The sequence below is a fragment of the Anopheles stephensi genome, chromosome 3 (genome assembly GCF_013141755.1).
Source record: "Anopheles stephensi strain Indian chromosome 3, UCI_ANSTEP_V1.0, whole genome shotgun sequence".
In the NCBI taxonomy this organism is placed as follows: Eukaryota; Metazoa; Arthropoda; class Insecta; order Diptera; family Culicidae; genus Anopheles; species Anopheles stephensi.
Genome location: NC_050203.1, coordinates 20,790,008 through 20,814,276, shown reverse-complemented (window position 1 = coordinate 20,814,276; position 24,269 = coordinate 20,790,008). Strand labels below are relative to the sequence as shown.

At 46.6% G+C, this 24,269-nt stretch overlaps 1 protein-coding gene across 9 annotated transcripts in view; it reads left to right on the top strand.

Moving 5' to 3' along the window:
* The window catches only part of LOC118512826 (protein encore), a 56,902-nt gene extending 35,417 nt beyond the window's left edge, over window positions 1–21,485 (top strand). For 6 of the 9 annotated variants that reach the window (XM_036057809.1, XM_036057806.1, XM_036057814.1 and 3 more), the window contains 11 exons: window positions 10,683–12,539; window positions 12,848–13,003; window positions 13,149–13,351; window positions 13,509–13,733; window positions 13,952–14,337; window positions 14,416–14,543; window positions 14,614–15,159; window positions 15,235–15,631; window positions 15,705–17,899; window positions 18,025–18,118; window positions 18,197–21,485. In XM_036057809.1, the coding sequence (XP_035913702.1) occupies window positions 10,683–12,539; window positions 12,848–13,003; window positions 13,149–13,351; window positions 13,509–13,733; window positions 13,952–14,337; window positions 14,416–14,543; window positions 14,614–15,159; window positions 15,235–15,631; window positions 15,705–17,899; window positions 18,025–18,118; window positions 18,197–18,273 (6,264 nt within the window). In that variant the 3' untranslated portion in view covers window positions 18,274–21,485. The remainder of the gene's footprint in view (window positions 1–10,682; window positions 12,540–12,847; window positions 13,004–13,148; window positions 13,352–13,508; window positions 13,734–13,951; window positions 14,338–14,415; window positions 14,544–14,613; window positions 15,160–15,234; window positions 15,632–15,704; window positions 17,900–18,024; window positions 18,119–18,196) is intronic. The other 3 variants (XM_036057810.1, XM_036057813.1, XM_036057812.1) reach the window with 3 other exon arrangements.
* The last annotated feature ends 2,784 nt before the right edge of the window (window positions 21,486–24,269 follow it).

The following is a 24,269-nucleotide window of genomic DNA, read 5'->3' as shown; positions in this document are numbered from 1 at the left end:
TGAAGCTGTAGCTTGAGGTTGTTGTTCGAAATGGAATAGTATTAATTAAAAGATGGATATCAATTTCTTAAATCGATTCATGTATCTATCAACAGTTTCTTGAAATTTAAATTAATTTAGATTATTCTGAATTCGCAAGTTATGATGATGAATACATAATTTACTAGCTTATCAGACGTTACAGTTACAGTCCTGGTAGTGCAGGCTTATATACCATTCACAGGGAAGGTTTTACCAGGCTAAAACGCTCTGGGTCGTTCGGTGACATTCTCATGACATTACTAGACTCAACAGATCCTGGTACAGTATGTGATTGTAGCGGCTGTAGATTATTAACGACGACTTGAAGAATTGTATCAGAAAAGACAAGGCTCTATATTATCCAGGAAATATATTTTATTTGGCTGATTTCCTACTAGGTAAATTTCACACCCGCCATGCATTAACTTCGTTCTTTAAAATTCTTTATTTAAATCATATACCTCACATTTAATTGTACTGTTTAACAGACGATGAAGATGAGTAATCTAATTAGCAACAGATTCTAAATTCGATCAATTTCCCAGTTGCTTAGAATTCGTTCTCCTGACAAGTGTCTTCCACTGTGACGCATATCTGATAATTGGTTCGGAAACTGTTTAAAATATTCCCCGGCCAAACCATATCCTTAAATACGATAATGTGCACCGGTCCGTTTTGCAATGCTCTCCCATAAACCATCTCCCAGCACCCTCCCCATTCAATGCGTTTCCCTCATTATAGAAATCTTATTACCATAATGAAGCGAGAGACAATAAGTTGTACCAAAATGTGATTCTCGTTACCTTTCCAGGATTTTTTTTCTTCTGCAAGTCCCCTTCTTGACGGTGTGATGCTAGTTTGGTTTTTTTTGGTTGCCGGACGATCAAAAGCAAACATCCCTCGTTGTAGAAATGTTTGTGAAGCGTAACAAATTAGCTTTCACACCACCACCTCAGAAAGCTTATTAACTTTATAGGCCCCCCGGTACGGGCTTTGTGAATGTGGTACCGTTTTTTTCCCCCTCCCTGGTACGGGCTAACTTTCCTGGTAACGATGGTGATGAGACTGCCGTGTAAAGCGGATTGCGTTTTTCTTCAAGCGTGCGGCAGGTTCTTGCGAAAGCTGTTGGGCAGATTGTTTTGATTGGACCGACACTGTTTTGGACCGACCAACTCTTTCCGCTGCGTGCAGTTTGGGATGTTTTGGGTCCGAAGTTACTGGCGGGGAAAAAAATAACGATCAACTTCCCATTATACTTTCACGCTTTTGACAGAAGGACAAAAAAGTAAGTGAGAGAGAGAGAGCGAGAGAGAAAGGCAGCACGGTTTAACTAGATATTGAACCGTTAAAATTGAATTACACGATTTAAAACTTCAGAGCTCTGGGCTTCCGTGGCGCACCCCTTGGGGCAACCGGCACCCGGAGTCCGTAAACGGTTTCACACCACCACCCTCCCGGTGTATCATTTTCAATCTGTTCAATCAAAGTTGAAATTATTCCACCCGTAAAATTCGATTCTCGCTAAGGGGCGATTTGGTAAAGCTGGAGTCAGGGCTCCCCTTGTGGTGTCCCGTTTGAGGTTTCACGGTCATGATTAGGTTGACCGTTCGCTTATGGTTAAATTTGCCTAGGGTAAATTGTTGTGTGCGGCTGTGTACCTGTGCGTGTGTACTTAGAATCTGTGGTAACTCGGGCCAGGATTTTGGGGTGCTTAGGTAAGGATTAAATGGTTTATAATTCATGCAGGTTCGCGTCCCCTTTGTCTGGGTCGGTTTCGATTTTGAGTAGAAATTTAAGCGAGTTTGGAAGTTGGTAATTGAAAAGGTGTTGTGTTTCGGATTTTTATGCAATTAGCTTCACTGCTTGTGTCCTGTGATGTGTCCTGATAGGGTGATGTCACGCTGGAAAGGGTTTGTTTTGATAGAATTGCATGCAATTTTGAGGTTGATACAGCCTGTTAAATGATAGATAATTACAGAGATCAGCAGTATTTGTAACTCTGTGGAAGCATAAGCTAAAGACGCGTTTAAGAATGTAATGTACATCTATTATTGTTTTTTTTTGTGAATAGGGTAGTCCCCCATGTATAAAAGAACCCTTGTGGCTAAACGAAATTCATATCAAAGATAACCCCAACTAGTGACAATATTAGTGATGTTTTATATTATAGTTTTTTGCCACTTAAACGCTGTGTATCGATCGATTTTGGAATGCTGTCCAGACTCTTCGTTTATCAATAAAAAGTGCCAAATTTCTGCCTTCTGTGATGACGAATGCATCACCGCATTCAAGCTATCTTAGTTAGGATCTACCAGGCCACCTCTGTTCATGTTGGTGGACTTGATTAGCCGTTCTGTTGAACTGTGTTGTACGAGTCCTTAAAATCTTTTTTATCTTACTAGGCCTCTGCTGTCTAAGTCGATGGGCCAAATACGACTTTTCCATGCCGGGTTGTCCAATGAAATTTTCATGACATGACCAGCTCAACAAAGCCTAACAAGTCGACTTTGCTGCATTTTTTATAACTGTACATTGCAGCAGCTTCTTTATTGTCTCCCCACACAAGCATGGAACCAGCATATTCTTCTGAGCGTTTCCATATCGAAGAAGCTAAGAAGAACATTTCAGTTTCGGACAGAGTTTTGAGTGGAGAAGAGTACTTTGACTGTTGCATGACCAGTGTTATGCTGTTGTTGGTTCACGGCATGAAAGATGTGATCACCTTTCTGTCTTCATCAACCTTGACTAAAAAAGCAAGGTGGTTGGTGCTTTCGCTTATTTTCTTCGTTATTCATCAACCCATGCCTCAGCGCTCGTGGAGCAGTGTAAGATTATGTGTCCAATCTAAAACACTTATCTTGAAGGTATATGAGTAGCTAGAAACCTGTCGACGCAGACGGATATCACGCACAACAATAAGACGGAATAACAATAAGACTTCCGTCTTATTCTTACTCGTTCAACAATTCCACTTAAGGATGTCTCAAAAAGCCTGCCAAGAAATCAACTCGTCTTTCAGGACACTACATAAGCTGTGATCTGTTGGATTTTCAGAATTTTTATATTTGACAACTCCAAGAGCAAAAAATTCTTGAGAAATTCTTCAACCACTCCCAAAAAGAAAGAATAGAATACATGCTCACAAAACACAAATCTTTGAAATGAATAATCGAATTTAGCGGAAACGTATTTTTACTTGCATTGCTAAAAATAATTCGAAACAATGAAGAAAAGATGCACAGTAAAATCGCACACATGCTCCTTTTTTTCGTTCGTTCTCCCTCTGTTTCATCCTTCCCAAACTGTGGCAAATGTGTTTTGTTTCTGCCCCACAAAAGCAAAAGTACGTACGCGTGTACGCGTGTAGGGGGTACGAACGCAGCAGTGCATAATGGAGCATTATATTTATAGGCCGAATGGTTCTAAATTTATGATGAATTTACTTCACCGGTCTGAATGGTCCCTCGGGGGTGTTTACAACGGCAGCGACCGTAACCCCTCCCCCCTCCTCTCTCCCCCCGTGGTGCCGTGGCCACACACTCCGCTGCCGGGCCACCGGAAAATGGCGTGCTGCAAGTGTTTTCCGACGACCGGCTGTTTCGCTGTGGGTGGAAGCTTTTCTGTTTGATTTCGCCATTTTTCGGTTTGTTTACGTTTCCGTTTAAATTTCGGAGCCTCCGGGGCTTTTGTGTGTTGCGTTGGTGGCCCGCCCACACATGTACGCAGGCAGCTGGCGGAGGTACGATGAAAGCGATACTAAGCGTCGTTTTCATTGTGGTAAATATAGAGGCACGGCAGTGTTAAGTACCGCCGCCGGGAAATGTGAGTAAAAAGTAAGGTATATGAACACCTTGGGATTGTGGCAACTACAAAAGGAAGGAAAAATGGACTACCAACCCCCCCCCCCCCCTGCCCCACATTTGATTGTTAAGGATGGTGCTTTGGATACCTTGGGGAGGAAAATCTTTATACTTCCCTTAGCTTACCATAGGGAATCGTTTTGATGGAGCATTCTCGTTTTTTTTTGGGATATTTTTTTACCAACAGTCTAATTTGACTTTTCCACAGCTTTCACTCGTCTAAAGTGATATTCCGTTCAAGTGTTTAAACTACTTAACTTGTGATGTAAATTAAATCGATTGAAACTTTTGTGCAAACTCCTCCCGCATCCAAGCCATTACTAGCAAAACACTAAACCAAGATGGTCATTGGCTCAGTTTTACTCTGTGATTTTCTGAAAAACAAAGGAAACAAAACTGATCCGGATCGAAAACAAAAAAAAACAAGGTACTAAACAAGCAACAAAGACTAACTTTTAACCAACACAGTTTTCCTTTTTGTTCTCTGCTCGTAGCTAGCGCTCACGATGGAAGCATTTTCCTACTGTGCTGTGTGCGGCAGAGAAGGTTGTTTTTCTTCTTTTGTCACCACGTTTTCCACGATCGCTCTTTTACTCCCCCCCCCCCCCCCCCCCCCCGTTGTCGTCTATTCTCTTTCCAATACACACACACACCAACAAACTGGGTAAAGTAAAATCTAATGCCTCGTTTACCTTTGCCGTACCCGCCGCTGCTGTGTGTACGCTTTGTACGCCATTTAGGCTAAAGATAGATTGCAATTTCGCCGCTGCCAAAAACTTGCCAAACGATCTTGAAACGGCGGGCATTAGGAGTTTCTCGTTGATGGTGGGTCGGTGGCAGGCTGTACCGTCGTGCACACTTTTCTTAATGTGATTACTCGCCATTTCACAGTAGCGGACAAAGCGTTTGAAGCCGCCCAGCCGAATGGTGGAGAAGCGGGAGAAGAAGGGTGGGCTGTTAAGAAGGGAGGTTGACCAAGGGTGGTGATACCAGTTCTCGATATGCTCTTAACATGGTCTCCTGCCTGTACTGTGCGGAGTACACAGCATCATCCGGCTTTACCTCAGCGCGGCGTCCCGGTAGATAAAGGCCCGGCCCAATGAGTAATGAGTTCGAGGCACGGGTGTGTGTGTGAGTGTGTGTGGAAAACGTGAGACAGTCGTGGTGAAAAAACGGAGGAACGGAAAATCAAAACAAACCGAGTGGGAGGGTGGCGATGGGCGAAGGATGGGGTTTTTTTGGCTTCACAACTGGTGTGACAACTGTGCAGATGACGTCGTTCTGGTGGCGTGGCAGTTTAGTATGCTGGTTGGGCCGTGTTGTGTTCCCGTTTTATCTTGCAACGAACGTCACGTAGTGCTGATTTTTTATAACATCAGATCAAACGCGTGTGTTTGGCTTGGGGAGTAGACGAGCAGGGTGGGAGGGTTGTTTTTTGTTGTTGCTGGGAAAGGAAGTGTTTTCCCTTCTATGACTTTATTTACGACAGGGCAACTCTTTTTTATCCAACCCCATAAACCCCTTCCCCCCCCCCCGCCATCTCACTTCGATCGGATTAGCTTGCTTGGAGTTTAATAAATTATCCAAATTTAATGCACAGGTTTTTATCTCTTGAGAGTAAGTCTTAATAAATTATGTATGTATTGGTGTGCTGATGTGCCTGGAAATGGGGTTTATGCTGTGAATATCAATTTGATGAGGACAGCTATGGTGGCGTTTGAAAATGATGTAATAACTTTTTTAAGCCCTTTCTGTATGAGATCATCCCTTGCGTTGTGCTCTAGGTCCAGGTGTACTCATCACCACCAACGTCACGATGTACGGTGGTCGCCTTATGAGCAATAGTTTATGGCTAGAGTAAATAGCAATAGCTATTTTTGAACTTTTCTTGTCTTACACCATTAAAATTAACAAGAGAATTATGCTGTAGAAGAGTCATTTTTGTTTTCCATAGCTTAGTTTTATTTTGTCTCTTTGCAATTTGTGTTTCATTCTCGAAAATATTGGTTCTTTCAATTCGGCTACTTACTCCTGTTTCGGAATAAATTATGCTCGAGTTCACGATTTAGTACGTTTTCATTTTCCAGCAGTGAACGAAATATGAAATTAAATGATTCTATTTGTTTACAAAATGTTATCAAATTTAAATAATACTTCGCCTCATTCAGCATAAACATATAGAAACATACAGCCGCTTTACAGCAATAGTGGAGAGCAAATCAAAATTTGTGCTTTGTGACTGATCCTTAATTGAATTTTTTATCGCTCTCACGTCCGATCAGCAATAATTGCTTACTGCAACAGCAAAAAAAATATATATATATCATAGTTTTTGAAATACCCGTAGCTAGCAGCTTCAACGCAATTCAGGTCATTTTTGCAGTGCTAAAAATTAAATAAAAACAACCGTACAAATTACCTTTCTGCTTTGCCGAGCGTTACAAATGGGCACCTGATTTGCTTCCGGCCATTATGTTTGCTGGCCCCGTACGTACGTATGTGTGTAATGTGTGGTGGTGATGGTCAGTTGGTTCCTTTCTCCGCGTGCCACGGCAAATCAAACGGACCGTTATTGATAAATGGTGTTTCGTGATGAGTTACTAATTAAAATTTAAATTGCATCCACGGCGCACCGATGGAAGCGCTACCGTTGAGCTGATTCGTTTTGCACAAGCTGCGACAAACGACACACAGCGCCAGTGTTTTTATGCTGTGTTGTGTTGTAATGTGCACCTTCAACCGCCCATGTGGTATGATGATCGATTTTCCCAAGCTATGTTTTGCTTACATTTTTTAACGGCGAAGACTCATCGGAAACTTCCGGGTTCTTGCTAGTGTGTGTTTTTTTGCTGCAGATAATCGCTTAAAGTAAGTGGAAAAAGGACGCATTTAAACTCAAGCATAGCTTTAACGAGAACGTCCCATGGATAAGAAAAACCCTTTAACACTGATAGCACTAACAATGGAGGACTCATCACCAGCAACACCTTCTTTTTTCCTTGTTTACGTCGCAGCGTTGTGTTATGTATGTGGCACGCGCAAACACATACACAATTTCCTTTGTTTTAAAATGTCCGCCAAAGCGTTACCGCTTATTGGTGGGTAATTACATTCCTTTGCAAGGGTGGTAGGACATCGTTTTATCATCGCTCTCGGTACTTCTCCCCTGCTTCTTGCTTACGGCACAACACAAATCAGTGAAAGAGATGGAGGGAAAACATTCTATCTTTCAGCGGGGTAAATGTGCAAGACGACAAGTGTTTTTTACAGTGTATTTTCTGATGATGCAGAAGAATGAAAAATAGCTAGCATTCCACATGAATGGTTCAACATGGTTTGATATATTGCGGGCGGAAGGATAAAGAAGATTAATAACGCTGTCCAACATTTAACTAGACATAGGCAAAACAATTAGCTTTGCTGAACGCGAACGATGAGTCTGTTCGTTTGGCACAACTGAACTGAACTGAACTGAACTGAACGCGAACTATTCAATCGTAATTTTTTATACATATCTTGGTCTTGGTTAGTTCAAGCCGTAACGAAAATTTTAGGAGTTGTCTTACCGATGTCCTCTAATATCTGGCTGTTCAATCGACCATAAAAAAACTGATCATTTAGTCAGGCATCAAAGAACTGGTCCTTCCACCTGAACTGTTCATCATCAGTATACTGGTTGTTCGGTTCGATCATCTTTAAACGACAGAATAACGCTACCTATTTGACTGATTTGATTTTTTGAAGCTTAAATAGAATTCAATAAAAAATTTAATAAAAATCTTAAGAAAATGATTGAACTTCTCTCTTTCTCTCTCTCTCTCTCACACACACACACACACACGAACTGTTACCATATTTTTTATGGTTTTATATCTCAAATGCCCACCTCCTGTCAGCTTGACCTGGTAATTGAATACCGATTGCACCGTGGAGGGGAGACGAGAAAGCAAAAACCCAACACTTCCGGTCGTCCGATATATAGTCGTCCATGTCTATGGTTATAGTCGGTTCTCCTTTCGACACGGTGGCGCACCATTTTCAAGCTGTCAAACTGTCCTGCCCTTGCGCTTCCCCCAAGGCACCTTAGAAACAGAGCAAACAGGAAAAACAAGCAATCATACGCAATACATCGACATTGACATTTCTTAAAGTTCACGGCTACCTGCCGTGTCTTGGCTTTCCAGCACCAGCAGGTGTGTGATTTATTTCACCTTCGTGATTGTCTTGGGGGAAGTCGCGGGCGAAAGTTGACTTTCGGTTAAATAATAATAACAATATAAAGGAAATATAAACGGATTCTTCCCACACACACACGTAGCCTGGCGCTTGTGAAGTTTCTGTTGAAGCGCGAGAAAAAAAGGCCAGGAAAAACTTTCCATTGCCATCGTCCACTAGAGCCGAACTGGCGAGAGTTCATACGGTGCTCGCTATTGGGCAGGAAGTTCGCTACAGGAGTTTTCCCCTGCAGGATGGGGTTATAGTGCTACCGGAGACCCGTGTGAAGGACCGTCCTGCCTTTCATTTGGCCGCCCGGAATCGGAGGTCGGAATTTATTGATTTAGTGGCGTGATTTACATCGGCACCCATTTCGGCCCAACCTGAACTTAGAGGCTTTTTGCTGGGCGGCCATCGGTTTTGACCTTTTTGGGACCTTTTTAATAACCTTTCGGTGTAGCGGGCCATCGGTGGCAGGTGAGTCCGGGACGTTTCGGGGAAGCTTTAGCGAATTAACTACGGACCAACGGGCCAAAGGTGACGACGCTCTAGCATTTAGTCCGCGTGTCGAAAGTCGAAAGCTGTTTTGCCCTTGGCTTAAGTCTTTCATTTGAATATGACACCGACATCCATTTCCCAGGTGTTTTTCAGGGTGAAGGTCGGGCGAAGGCTTTCGATGAATTATGATAAATAATTATTATGACCGGCCAGCAAAGACAAAGCGGCGTCGGAAAAGTTGAAGTTTTCCAAAAAAGTTAGAAAACTGTCTTTGAAGAAGGTCGTCTCGGGAGCGCGTTAGTCTTGGCTTATTGGTGAGGAAATGGCGAAAAAATGGACTCCCTTACAAACACACACACACACACACACACACACACAAACAAAACCCCTAGTGGGAGTGTTCATTAGCATTAGTAATGGAGGTTTCGTGGGGCACAATCATATTTTCACGCTATCGACGCTCCCGACCCGGCTATCCTTTACCGGCGTTAATCTATTCGTGAAAGCAGAACCGGAAGCCTTCTGTCACCGGAACCGCTTGCCACGGTTGACTGATAGCACCAGAGCCTTATCCCTCCTAAAGGTTTTTTTTGTTTTGTTTTTGGGCTAGGTCGCGCTACCACCCAGCACGCCAGTTAATCGGATAAAGTTTCGGGGTTTCTCACACCTTTCCCGGTTGGATCGGGGTGAGTCCCCTCACTCTCTGATACAGCGCGAAGTAAAATATGTGTTGGTTTCGTGCGCTATAATTTTTCGACACGCTGGAGGCGTTCTGCCACGGCTTACCACTAATCAATGTAAATGCTTTCATCGGACGGAAAGTGATTCGGAAACTAATCCGATCGTAATGTTACTTCCGCTATCGCTGCCAGTTTGACAGGAGTGACAGCGTCGGTTGGCATTGCCGATTTGACCTTTTGTTGATGGGGGTTTTCCCGCGTTTTTGGTATCTCTCTGAGGCCATGAATTTAAGGCTGGACAGATGGAAAAGAATTTGAAGGATTCATTAAGGGACGTTCGGTATTGCGTCCAATCATTTTAGCTTGATTTGCAAAGCTTAAAGGGTATGTAATTTAATTTTAGAAAGCGAAGGCAGCTTTTAAAATTGAAATTGATCAGTAAATTTTTTGTACCATAAACCAGCTTGCTTCATCACGCAACCTCATGTAACGCCCACTTGCGTTATCACTTGTGTTCCCCAGCACGCTGCTGTTCGGGGCTAACCGCGGGATAATAGTGACAATTAAGCGCTAACGGTAACAGCCCCACTCTCGGGCGAAGGCCAGGGATTAGTGTTCCACGTGTGCAGATTGTCTGCTCGTTCCGGGTGTCCCGGTGAACGAACCCATCCGATGATGAAGCCCTCTTACCACTTGTGTGGTGGTGTAGTGAGGGAGTGCGTAGCAATTAAGCGAGTGGTTCGTCGGTTGGTCTAGCTTGAACACTTTTTAATTAACCTTTAATTTTGCATTTAGGATATTGTGTTAAGTGGGTGATACGGAGAGTTTTGAATCCGGGAAAAAAGGTGTGACGACCGCTGGGTCCGTTAACCGTGTCATGTTCCAAAGGGTTATAAATTTAGCTCATATATTCAGGGATCGGGTTTATGGGATAAAGCCCTATTAGATGAGGCATCCAACTAGTGGTGAAGCGATATTTCGGGACTTTAAAAGTTAATCAAAGGCTCATAAGTAGGAATGTTCGGAGTCTTCAATTATATTTTGTCGGGAAAAGGCGGTAATTCAATGACTTTGATAAATATTTTTCTTAAATTTTAATAGCTTTATCAAGTTAAAACTTCATTTCTCTCAGATGTGGGAAAATATATTGATGTTTCAGATTCAGTGAGTAAGGTGAATGTCGTAAAAATCGATCAGAAATTCACATAGTGGGACAGGATTCCAGAAGATGTAAGAACTGAGTTTTACAGATCCAAGAAAATCTAACGTAGCCAAAGAGTTATTCCAAATATTGAAGGATGTCAATAACTCTCGAATTTCTAGTTCTTTCCTATCCAACATGTTCTCAGCGGATCTTCTAGACTGTTATTTAAATTCCCTTTCCTTCTTTTTTTTCTTCTACTTGTAGATTGCTGGTGGAAAAGGCAAGCATTTAACCCGCAGTCACGCCATGCGTGAGTCAACTTCCCCGCCCCGAACGCCAACGCCACGCTCACCATCCGATACGCACAGCAGCAATCCCATCAGTAGCGCCGGCAACAGTGGCAGTACGGGTGGGCTAACCAACAGCACGACCGCCGTCACCACCAGCACGGTTACCAGCAGTAGCAACAACGCCCTGAGCAATGGTCCCCAGTGCCAGCCCGAACGATCGACAACATCATCGTCCACCATGAACGACACGGAATCGCTGGCCAAACATAACAGCTCCGGCCCAGGCGGTGGAGGGACTGGTGGTGGTGGAACCGGTGGCAACGGCGGTTCCCCGAACATTGTCCACTTCTCCGGTGGTGGTGACGATCAGCAGCGCAACGGTAAATCTCAGCTGGATTTAGACTTCCCGAAGCTAACACCGCCGAAGACGTCCTTCAATCCGAACGCCGGAAGCAACGGCAACCATCACTCCCATTCACAGAAGAGCGGTGCGCAGAAGAGTAACGGAACTGCGACGCATCACGGCAAAGCGAATGGCACCGTTACCGAGACGGACAAAGCGGCACCGCTGATGGCTACCGGCGGTAACAGCAATGGTGCGAAGCAGACAGCAACAACACCGTCGCTGAACGTGACGAGCACGGTTTCACCGAACGCAACAACCACCGGCACCGACACACCGGACGGTGGTGGCACGACTCGTCCGAGTCCGTCCAACCATAGTCTCGTGCCGGTGTCATCCACATCTGCCAATGTAGTAGTATCCTCCGAGGTGACCACGGTCGGAGGTGATCCAAACACGGGTGCAGTAGGCAGCACGACGCCGTCTACGTACGCCTCACCGGTGGTAGTACAGTCAGCTGCAAACAGCAACTATTGTGATAGTGAAGGTCGTCATGGTTCGTACCAGCAGCATCATCAGCACCATCACCACCAGCAGCATCAGTACGATGCGGCAACAGCCGGTGGAGCAGCGAACGCCGACGGCCAGATCAATATACAGTTTTCGCACGAAACGGAAACCCGGTACATCCAGTGCGACAGTCCTACGGATAGCCTTATGAGGAGTGGTGGTGGTGGTGGTGGTGCAGGTCCAACCACGACGCCACCTAGCGGTGGCAGTAAGAAACGAAGCGGTGCTTCCGGGAAGGGCGCTAACAAGGCGACCCGGCTGAAAAATCTTAGCGGAGGATCCTCCTCGAGCGTGGACGGAGGAATGGGAGGAGGAGGTGGAGGAGGAGGAGGGATGGCGTCGTTCATGTCGCGCGACAGCCTGTGCGATCCGTTCACCGACCAGAGCGGCATTAATCTGATCCAGTTCTTCAAGGAGACGCTCAACAAGAACTTCAAGGATCGCAACATGCTGATGAAGATCGAGAAGGAGCTGCTATCGCTGGCGATGGACCGCAGCCGGAGCCAGATGAAGTTTCCGCCCATGTCTTCCTACAACCGGATGTTGATACACCGGGTGGCGGCATACTTCGGCATGGAGCACAACGTGGACTCGTCGCAGCAGAGCGTGATCGCGGAGGTGACACCGGCCACACGCATTCCGGACGTACGGTTCAAGAATCTCATTTCGGACAGCTTCTCGGAGGAGCCGCGCAAATCCATCCTGAAGCGGGACACGCACAGCTTCGACGAGTACCATCGGTTCGGTGGTAGTAGCGGTGTTGGTGGTGGTGGAGGTGGTGGCGGAGGAGGCGCGGGTGGATCCGGTCTGCTGCACTGTCCGACCGACCGGGGCATGCTGGACCGTAAGGCGAAAAGCTTCGAAGAGCGCGAGGAAGAGTATGAGAAATCGAAACGGAGGTTATTCAAGAATCGTGAGGTAAGATCCCGAGCTCAGAGACGACTGTGGAGATGTTGCGCTTCTTCTGTTCTATTGCAGGCCTTGAATGTTTAGTGTACGCATAACTTGTTTGTGTGTGTTCGCTTTTGAGTGTTTTGTGTGTGTGTGTGCGCATAAAAATGAGTACAACAATGTAATCGATGTACGTGTACTGTATTTTCTCTGTTTCTTTCTCTATCGACTTCAACTCCCTTTCCGTCGTCCCGGTACATCCGCCGTACCGAAAACCCATCCTTCAACCTCCCGCAATTCCCAAAATCATCTTCTATTCTATGGCGGACTTTCAGCATGATTCCGAGTCCGACCAGTGGCCGTGGATATCGACCGATGGTGGTGGCGGCGTTGCTGGTGGCGCCGGTGTTGGTACGACGCTGGCTGACCTCCATGCTGCCCGGCACCAGCAGAAACTGCAGAACAATCGTTTGCTGAAAGTACAATCAGTGGTACGCCACCGTGCTGGGGCTTGTATGGCACCCCCGAAACCGTAGCACAGCAACCTTGCAATACTCTTTGCACCCTGCTCTAGCTGCGACGTGGTTCGTTGCGCTGCTTTCAATAATGTTCCTTTTCTGCATCGTTTCGTTTTAGTCAATTGAGGGACGATCGGACGAACGGCCGTGCGTTTCCAAATCGCACAGCTTCGGTGGTTATGGCGGCTCGTCACAGAACGCGTCGTTACTGCGGGGCGACTCGATAACGTCAACCAAAAGTGCCGGTGCGCGGCTGTTCACGAAGCAGGACTCGAACGCCAGCACCAACACGCCCTGGAGGCTGTCCCCGTCGAGCAGTGGGTGAGTGAGGGCTAGTTTTGGGCTAGATATTTGTCGTTGTAAAACCCGGAACCACGGAAGGGTACCAACCGGCATACAGCCGACGGATGGAATCCATCCCGACGCTCCCGGTAGTCTTCCGGATCGACCGATGAGTAACGATTGCCTTCAAACGCAGGTCGTACCTTACTTCCAGCTACAAAACACAATCGATCCGGTCGGATTCGGTAACGCCATCGCCGACAGGGTACGGTAGCGGCGATCACACACCGGAACCGTGTGTCCCATCGCCCTCCACGGCCACGTGCGGCGTGATGTGGGCCGTGACGGATATGGCCAGCGTACCGAAGGGCAGCGTGCTGATCGATCCACAGACGTTCCAGCCGATTGTTAACCAGGACGGGTAAGTAGTGTCGCCATAACACCATCAACACGACCCATGTAAATCAACTCCTTGTCCATGAGGTACTGGGCGTCTCTATCGGGAATTTTATTGTGGAACTTTTGAGACAAAATGATATTTTTTTTCCAAAAAATCATTATTATGCTCCCCTTATATTGTGCCATGGCTTGTCAGATTGTAAGATTAATGTATCATTTTTTTTCCTTTCCCATTACCAGCTCACTGTATCACTTCGATCCATCCAATCTACCACCAACGGCGGGCGGTCCCTGGTCCGGAAATGGCAAGATGTCGAAGCGAAAGTTTGAAAAGCAGAAATCATTCAACAGTAAGAACAATCTCAACAGTAGCAGCTCGCTCGAAAGTTCCGTCGACGGTCCGGCGCTAGGCAAGACGATGGACTGTGGGCAGCAGACTACGATCCCCACGGTTGGAGATGGACCGGGTGCCATCACTACCATCATGACGGTGGTATCGACGGCAGCGACAACGACACCGACCACTATCGCCGAGGAAGTGGTCAACGAGCTTGGGTGTTATGATGCGGGTGTTACCACCGGTGGCCTAAAGCTGCTGAGCGTCAAAGATAATCCGGATATGGATGGTAAGGGTTTCGGTTGTTGCCTTTAAACTCCCGGTTACAATGTCGCTCAATGTGTTTTTTTTTCCATCTATTCGGCAGAAAACTTAAGCCTCTGCGAAGAAATCTCACAAACGACAAACGAGCTTGGTGCGCTAAAGTTACAGAAGCATCAAGCCACCAGCCCTATGCTGCAGGCCAGCGAATTGCAGCCCATCGATATGAATGAGGTAATGAGATTCGATGTTCACAGCGCCCAGCCACGTGTGTGCTAAATGTGCTTCCTTCTGCTTGTCTCAGATTCAATACGGTACCAATCAGAACGATGGTGGAAATCTGGTGCATACTGCCAACGCGGCCGCTCTGCTCGATAACGATCGATCGCTGATCGACGATTCGGTGGAAACGGTGGGCGAAGAGCAAGACGATCTCGGTGATTCGCTGGACGCGATGGACAAGCCCGACCACAACAATCCGGCCCTCGGTGCTGCTGTACAATTGTTGCACGTACACGATCCTGTCAGTAGTAGCAGCACGCTGGATGCCGCCGACGATGACGAGGATCGTAGCGAAACTCCGACCGACGGTGGCCCGGAGGAGACGGACAAGAAGAACGACATGGTGAAGGTAGCGAACGTGGTGCAAACGGTGGTGCCGCTGACGAGCTACACGAGCGCCACCGCTACCCCGAACGGTGGTAACAGTGTCGGTGGTGTTGGTGGTGGTGGTGGTGGCGGAGTGAGTGCGTACACCGTCACGTACGATGGTGGAGGCAGTGGTCATCCGGGTGCCACCGTATACGCAACGGGTACCCCAGGCCTGTCAACGACGACATATCAGACCGCGGTGAGCTTAGACACACACACATTTGCATATCTGCCTGTACAGAGGGTTTAAACTATAATTCTGTTCCAATTCTAGCCGGACGGTGCCATTTACGCCGTACCATCCTCGCTGGTCTACACATATCCCACGACCATGGATCCGACCGAGATGTCCGGCGGGTACTTTGTGCCCGTGTACGATCCGCAGCAACAGCGTGAAGCGAGCCTCTGTTCGACACCAGGCGCCTCCATCTATTCCGCTCCGGCCGGTGCCACGTCGACCGTGCTGCATCCGATTGCGTACACGCAGAGTGCGGCTGCCGCAGCGGCAGCAGCTGCAGCTGCCTACACCGGAGCACCGCTGTACCAAAATCCGGTCATGTACTCGTCCGACCAATTCCCAGCGGCACAGGCGGCCGCCGCCGCCGCAGCTGCTGGTCAGCTTTCACAGTACCCGATTAGCTATCCGATCGGAATAGGATACCCGTTCAATGGTAAGAAGGCACGGAGTTGTTATTATCTGGTGGATCAGATTCTTCCAATTGCTTCCTGTTCGTTTCCTCCCAGGTGCCGCGTACCAGAACTACTGGAATCAACCAATCACTTACTACGTTCCTCAAACGCCCGTCCCATCAACGGTGGGCGGTGTCCTAATGCAGCCTCCTATCGCGCAAACCCCAACCAACGGTGGAATAATGACGACCACGGCCACATCTACCCCGGGCCCCGGTAACAGCACGGCCGGTGCGCCGCCACTTTCGGGCAAACGCAACACGACTCCGCCCAACAGTGGGCATGGTCAGTCGCAGAGTGGCGCTACGCACAGTGCCTCGGTAACGCCGGTTCCGATATCACCGTTCACCGCCAACCTACCCGTACCACTGCCCGATTCGTCGTCGGCGGCAGCCGGTGCCCCGATGTACGCCGCCTTTCCGCAACCCCTCTACCCGAACATGCTTCCATTCGCTAGCCCGATGGCGACCCATCCACATCCGGTGGCGGCCCCTGCCGGCACACTGGTACCCACTGCCGCATCATTCCATCCGCATCCGTCGGCCGGTGGTTCACAGCACCACCATACCAGCGCCCATCACCATCATCATCATCCCGGTAGCTCGACTGGTGGTGGTGTACACGGTGAATCGACGTCGCTCCCAGGTGGCAACAGTCATCAGCATCACTCGCAGTACCATCATCCGCAGCAGCAGCAACCGCATCACCAGCAGCAAGCAGGCCACTATTCCAGCGCGAATGGACCATCGAACGGTGGTGGGAATAGTAGTAGCAGCAGTAGCAGCAGCAACAGCAGTCACAGCGGTGGCAACCATAGCAACAACTGTGCCACAAACGCACCGACCCCGCAGTCAACGCCCAGCACACCGCTTTCCCTGCCCATGTCGATGCCCGCACATCACGGTGGCGTTCCCGGCGGTACAACACACAAAGGTATGCCACTCTTTCCGACACCACCGATCATGTCGGCCGGTGGTGGAGGCGGAGGATACGGCGGTCATCACCACTACGCATCGTCGGAGGAGCGTAAAACGGGCAATGGAGGAGGCTACCAGGGAAGCAAACCGCGACAACCGAACCCGAACTCGGGTGGTTCGAGCGGTGGCAGCTACTTCAACTACAATGCATCGGCCAATGGAGGCCGGCAGATGACACCGAACAGTAGCGGCGGCAGTGGCAGCTATCAACCACCGGGTGGTGGTATGAAGGGTGGCTACGCACACAACAATACAGGGAACAATAACCAAAACGGCCCACTAATCTTGGGCCCACCGCCCCCGGGCAAAGGCAACCGGCACGAGGGTTCCGCGCCGCAGAGCGTGTCCAACGCGAACAGCAACGCGTCCTCGAACAGCAAGCCACCACTGATACCGACGCTGCCCAGTATGGTTGTGGCGGGTGCGGCAGCACCCAACACGGGAATAGCCGGTGATAAGTCGCGCCTCAATCGCTCCTCGAAACCGCCCAATCTGGATCTGAAGCGCAGCTACAGCACCAACAACAGTTACAGTGGGGTGGTGAACAACCGGAACACGCCCAGCACAAACTCGAACGAAAGCAATGGTTCACCGAACAGTATTACGTCGTCGTCGGTGCATGAGCACGGGCACGTGCCGGCTTCCCATCATCCCATGGCGCACGGGCACGCCGCGTCGTCCCATCATCATGGTGGTGCTGGTGGACACGGCGGAAGCAATCATCCTTCCCCGCCGACGGCACATCATCACGGTGGCAGCGGTCATCCGGTGGTATCGGCTGGTGGGCAGCAATCTTCCCAGCACGGTGGTAACCTGCACCATCATCATCCGCATGCGCAACACCATCCGCATCATGGTGGCGGTAGTCAGCAGTCTATGCCACCCGGCGTCGGTCAGCAGCACGGTGGTCCAGGTGGTGGTGGTGGTGGAACGACGCATTATTACCACCCGGGTGGAGGACAATCGATGGCTGGAGGACAGCCGCATTCCGGCCAGTCGTCGTACTATGCGAGCGGCGCGAATGGTCCGTCGCAGCGGGGCGGTAGCGTAGGAAGCAATAATGGTGGTGGTGGTGGTGGTAGCGGAGCCGGATCCGGATCCGGTGCGGGAAATGGAGGAGCACATCCACACGCGATGCCTGCAGCTGTAATGCACAATTCGGCTGTTGCGGCGGCGGCTGCCGCTGCCGCTGTTGAGCCGTACCATCAGCAGCTGATCCCGATCAATGCCGCCACCGGGATGTCTTACGTCAAAATTGGACAGGCGTACTATGTAAGTGTGTTGCGTGCTTTCTTTCGTAGTAAATAGCTCGTGTGAGTGTTTGTATGTGCTGTACTCATGCTAAAAAAAAAACAATCCGTTTCGTTTGTGTTTGTTACACGTTTATTGCTGTTTAGCCGTCGTTAACATTGCCGCAAAGCCGCCGATCGCCTCCGAACGAAATTCGTCCAATTGCGGGTGTCTATCCGACGATGAATATGGTGATGCCGGGTAATGGAGGCACTTTCTTCTATTTTACGTACGTGTGTTATCCGGAGATTTAATATCATTTCGGCTCTTTCATTGCAGCATCTCGACAGTTCACACCACGGCCACAGCACAGCAGCGGTTACAGTAACGCCAAGGCGACGAAATCGCTTCGATAAGGAAGCATGCAAATAATTGCACCTTGCAGCAGCAGGATTCCGCAGCAGTACGAACCGGTTCGTATACATACACATAAGCATTACAAAAGAGAAAAAAATGGCCCGCAATCCGCAGCATGAAGGAGAACCAACAAAACTGAACGTAGTGCAATAGTGTGTGTTGGGTAAGCAAAACTACGCAAATCAACACTATTTAGGGGTGATAATGTGATCTGTGCTGAAGGGGTGTGGTGTGAACGGCGGTAGGTGAGAAGGAAGCAACCACACTCGCACACACACACACCCAAACGACTAACCAGAGACTCGTAGAAAGACAAGTAATCATTAAGAGCGGTAGCGTGACAATGAACGTGCGAATGTGAGACATTTATTTAGAACGAAACAAACACACACACACACACTACTTCCCGGACGGTAAACGAGGTACGCTTTAAGGAATGTACCAGGATCGTTCAGTTACTACTACGCAGCACAAATTATGATTTGCTGATCCGAACACAATCAACTGTAGCTGTGCGGACCGACCGACCGACGGACACACTATCTCTTTGTTTCTCTCTCACGATATCTATATATTTGGGGCTGGCAGGACCAACAAGCAAACGGTTTTGATCTGGTGAATTCTTCACACAATAGTATCACTACCAACCTATGTGATAGCAACACGGCTGTCCGTAGCGACGGCACCCAGCGACAGGCGTGCGGACACATAATAGGAAGAATCACCATGTTAACTAGGCGAGTGTTAAGCGAGCAGCAGAAAAGTAAAGGAAAAGTTAATGGCCCTGAATGGTCTGGCGTTATGATGGTAGAGAGTGATCAGGAAAGATCTGAAAACGGGCGAACCGTCCGATCCGGACCCGATGGAATGAATGGGGATTAAGAATGTATGCGGCCGTCATGTTGAAATGTTTTGCTAGTGGTAGTAGTAGTGGAGGCGCAAAGCAGCACTAAAGGAGCTGGAAAACCCAGCAGCCAGGTAATCAGGACCACCCAATTTTAATCCCACACAAAAAAAGGAAACATTAAACAAAACTATAGAATTGCAAACAGAAGAGTATAAGCTAAATACACACACACAAAAGCATAGAAAAAATAGTGAAGGAAAAAACCAAATTTGTTTGCGCCAAAGCTGTTGTTGTGTGATGAAAAAACAAAAAAACCAAAATGAGTTACTGCTTCTTAGAAATGTGTGATCGATAACCAAAAACAAAAAACAAAACGAGAAAAGAAAAGAAAGTAAGACGAAAGCAAAAGGCACATAATAATAATGATAATATTAAATACGAGGCGGCATACCCGAACTCCAGTGGTGCTGTTTAAAAGTGTGTGCGCGCGTGTGTGTAGGAGAATATTATAATACAAACAAAAAAGGAAACCCCCTCCCTCAACGTACTATGTTGCCCCGGATTATCAGTTGCCATGATGCTGAGTAGAACAAGGCAAGTATATAAGATGAATAGCAAAACGTAACGTAAATGCAGGAGGTGGGCGCACTATTTACTTGCCAACGAACGAACATCAAGAGCCTGATAGTGAGGACAACCAGGACGGGCAGGCAGAACTCAGCCAGAACAGAAAACAATCAATCGGAAGCGATTCGCAACAGAAACCCAGACTAACAAACAGACTAATCTCTGGACGCCATGCTGGTTGCCCTCTGCGTAGGTGCGTAGCGGACATTAGAAACAACAATACAACCCACATACACATATATAGAACTATCCCTTAAAACAGTTAACCGGTTTACCACACATGAAACGTCTAGAAATTGAGTTCTTCTGTTAACAGCAAACAGCGGAAAAGATGAATCAGCATCACACATGGGAAAGCGTTTTTTTTTTTATTTGATAAATTCAGCTGTTATAGCTTCTACTTCAAATGGCTGTTTAAGTAAGAAATGATTTCGCTACAACGTTTAAACGTTACCAATTTAGTCAACCGATCGCTTATTCTTCCAACTCGATCGCCTACTACTAGATTATCAATCGTTGCCATTGTCTTCGAGTTCTGCCATCGAACGAAGCTTTTCATAATTGTTATCGAAATATTCGTCCCAAAAAAAAAGGAAAGGTCTCAAAATTCATAAGGTCATGGTGTTTTAAGCACACTGCATGGCATGCCAAACTGTCAGTGGTACCATTCGTGGCAGAGCGGCAAACGGTTCTAGTCACACGCACAGCGATCTTACAATCCGATCCGTGATATTGTGCTGTGCATTTTTTGTTTGTTCCGTTTGCCATCCATTCTTACCGTCAACTTCCCAGTAAAATACGGTACGTGCTGCAGAAGAACGAACTGTCTAATCGTGCAACAAACTAATAGTAAAACAACGTTTAATTAACAGAACAAGTAACAAACTACAGCAAATGCGCTACTAAATTCAAAGTTTAAAAACCACAACAATAGTGAAACTGTGCTGGGTGGTTCGGTGTTTATTATCGAATCTTTTAAAGTGAACGTGTGTTCCTTAGCAGCAAACTAAAACAGTCATGATCACGTAACTCAAATCCCAAACCAAACGCTCTACCCTGAGGCAAGATTATTGAAGTAGAAACCCCCAAAAGCGAAATACTATGAACAAACCCGTTAGAGACAGCAAGCGAAACGAGAATTGAGTGAAGTGAAGTTAAACCAGCAAAGCACACAGACACAGAAAAAAAACACTCAACACACACACACACTAACACACAGAAATGGAACAGTTGATTAAATGTGTTATTATATATATGAAAGAATGTATTTATTTTAATTTATATACACAGAGCGAGAGAATGAAGGTGAATGTGGAGACAGAAAACTGTGAAGTGAGAGTGTGATGGAAGGGAGAGCATGTGAGCGTGTGTGCGTGCAGAAAAGGGTTTCTGCCAACCAGAAAACCAAACAGTGAGCAAGTGTTGATAAAAAAAAAAAAACAAAATGGCCGAGATAAATTGAAATGAGTGAAAATGCAACTGATAAAATCCTGCAAAGCAAGCAAGCAGGCAAAGAAACAAAAAAAATTCAAAACAAGAAAACAAAAGCCCAAAAAAAGAAGATACAAACACACACACAACAACAACACAACCAAGTACTTATATTAAGAGAAAACAAGTGAAACTGCTGCAGTGACAAACAAACAAAAACAAACAAACGAGGACGAAACTATTTCCAAGTGAAAACAAACAAAAAAAAAAATGAAGCAAACCAAAAACAAGTAAAAGTAGAAAAAAGAAACATGAATGGGTGGTTTGGCTGTGTTGCAATGCGCTTGAACAATCCGAAAATGACATAGGGAAACGGGGTGCCGCGTGTTGTGGAAAAAGTATTGACAGCGGTTATGGCAGGTAATTATAAAACTTTTATTTCTTATTATAAAGAAGGTAGAGGGATAGATTAAAAAGTAGATGAAAGCAAAGAAATGTAGATAATTGAATGGAACAGAGATTTGCTTGAATCCCACACCAAAGAATCATTTTTAAAGTTTTTAAAGTGCTTTTCATGACCAATGAATAATTTGAAAAGTTCCTTCTTATGAGGATCTTTTTCTTCTTCCTTGGCACTACAACCTCGAGAGGTCTCGGCCTGCCATTTCTGGCTTTCTGTGACTTAATTTTACCCGTAGAAAAGTAGTCAGCCATAAGTACGGTGAGGATCTACAGGTCCCTAAAGGTCCTTTTAGTCGGGACTTTCTATTGGGGTTTTGATCAAGCAATTCCGTGGCACTAAAACTCTTTACAGGTCTCGGCCTGCCATTTCTGGTTTTTTTTTACCTGATCTCTGGATAGGATCTGAACCCTTCTCCTGCCGTGTGAAGACTGGCGCCCTCATCACCGTTTACTTGTATTTATTCAAGTGATTTTGAACATTCTCCATGGAGCATTGATTATAGAATTTCACATTGAGCATCGTTTGAACTTTGAGTTGCAATCGATCCAATTCAATCAATCGTGACAAACTGGCTTCAAATATTAATTCTTACATCCATGTTGTACACCTATTTGTCGAAAAACTTTCCACCGAACGTAATTTTGCTCGGAAGATCAAATTATTCTATTTAAATGTCAATACGCTGTAGAAGTTTCCTGGTGACCTATCAGAATCAGGACTCACAGGGAGATTCTGTCGAGGACTTACGAATACAGCAGGAGCTTTTTATTTCTAACTGGAGTTCATCGCAGTTATGGATATCGGTTGGAGGTGATCTGTTTCTCATTGGCACATGCTTTATTAAATTCTAGATGATTTCCATAGCATCATAATACCTGCCAGTAAGCTGTACTTATTAATCCAGTACGGCATTGGTCTTTGGACGCCATTTTTCGGATCTCCTATCACTAGCGACATTTGCCATCCGTAACTGCAGCTACATTTACCTTCCGGACGAAAAGAATACTTGGAATTGTATTCTCTACCCATCTTACGTGCCTCGATACCGGCCAGCGTATTTATGACTAGAAATATGCTTGCATCCGTTCCATCTCTGTACAACGGGGTCAGCGACAAGTACAGCGCATCATACTGTTTGCTCATTTGTACGCGGACTGTTGTCTCCTGGCAGTCTCTCCACAGGTTCATGAGTTCCTCAAAAACTGCACCGTTCGGCAGCGAATCTGTAATTTGATGATGCATGGACTTGTGCAAACTCTGATTCATACAGTACAGAGAAATGTTAAGGTGCGTGCGGTAGAATGTAACGTGCGCAGCCACACACTCGATCCTTTGACTGGGTGCATTAAATGCACTGAACGGTGTGTAAAGAGTACTGTTGTGACGAAAATACTGAACTAAACCGTGTACGTCGATTTGCGTCCTAACCGGTTCATTGTCCCAGTTGAGTAGGGCACAGGGTTGTGATAGGGTGACTTGAGTTTTACTGCCATCACAGAATAGGCTCGTTGATAGAACAAGTGCCCATTTCCACGCGATATTGTTCATCCTTCCGATACAAGAACCATCTAACGATCACCGAACAACTGTCAGGAAGATTTCATATGGTAATGAAAGGGCAAAGTTAGGCTCATTAGGCTGCAAGTCGCTTGGCAAGGCATTTGCATCACACTCTAATAGCCTAGGCAGACAGTTAAAGTTGTCAAAGGAGTACAATATACAGGAAGTGTACTTTATGAGTGATTGGGATGTCATTAAATATGGAATGCATTAGTTTCTTCATAATGTTTTTCTCTGAATCTAAAGTCAGACTATCTTTGGTTCCTTGATGATCACGTTTTATATTGGATGATGAAGCGATGGCAATGACTTCCTTAAAATGATCTGATTGAACAGGAAATTGGTCCACCAGGTTGAAGGAGCAGAAGATCATGCAGCAAAAAGATTAAGCGTCCAGACATTCTTTTTGCTTCTAGAAGACTGTACGGTTTGTTTATCGCTATTTCCTACTTGGTTCCTTTACTGAAAACTGGATCGAGACATATTATAAATTAGAGCATAAGAAGAGCATCCTCCGAGGATGACACTGATTAGTATGTGGAACCCATCGAACATCCAGACTTTAAGGGCTTCATCCATGATTGGCCTTTTGAGGGATTCATGGAAATCATTCATCAAATTGCATGCACAAGTCACATTTCAATTCCGTTTTTTGTATTTTTTATGTTCTTTATTATCCTGCTAAATGTTGCCTGCAAATCACAATAAAACAAATGTACATAATCATCCAGTGTAACGCTTGTACGCGGTCGCCATTTTTCGCTTGTCCCATCATCAACGATATGTTCCATCTGTACCTACAGCTACATTTACCCCTCGGGCGGAAAGAATATTGGATGTTGAACTCACTATCCATCTTGCGTGTCTCGATGTCAGCCAGCGCATTAACGACTAGAAATATGCTTGCATCCGTCCCATCTTTATATGACGGAGTCACCGACAAGTACAGCGCATCATATATCCTGTGCATCTGGGCACGGACCGTTGTCTTCTCGCAGTCGCTCCACAAGCTCATCAGTTCCTCAAAAACCGGATCAAACGGCATCGAATCCGTGTTTCGCCGCTTC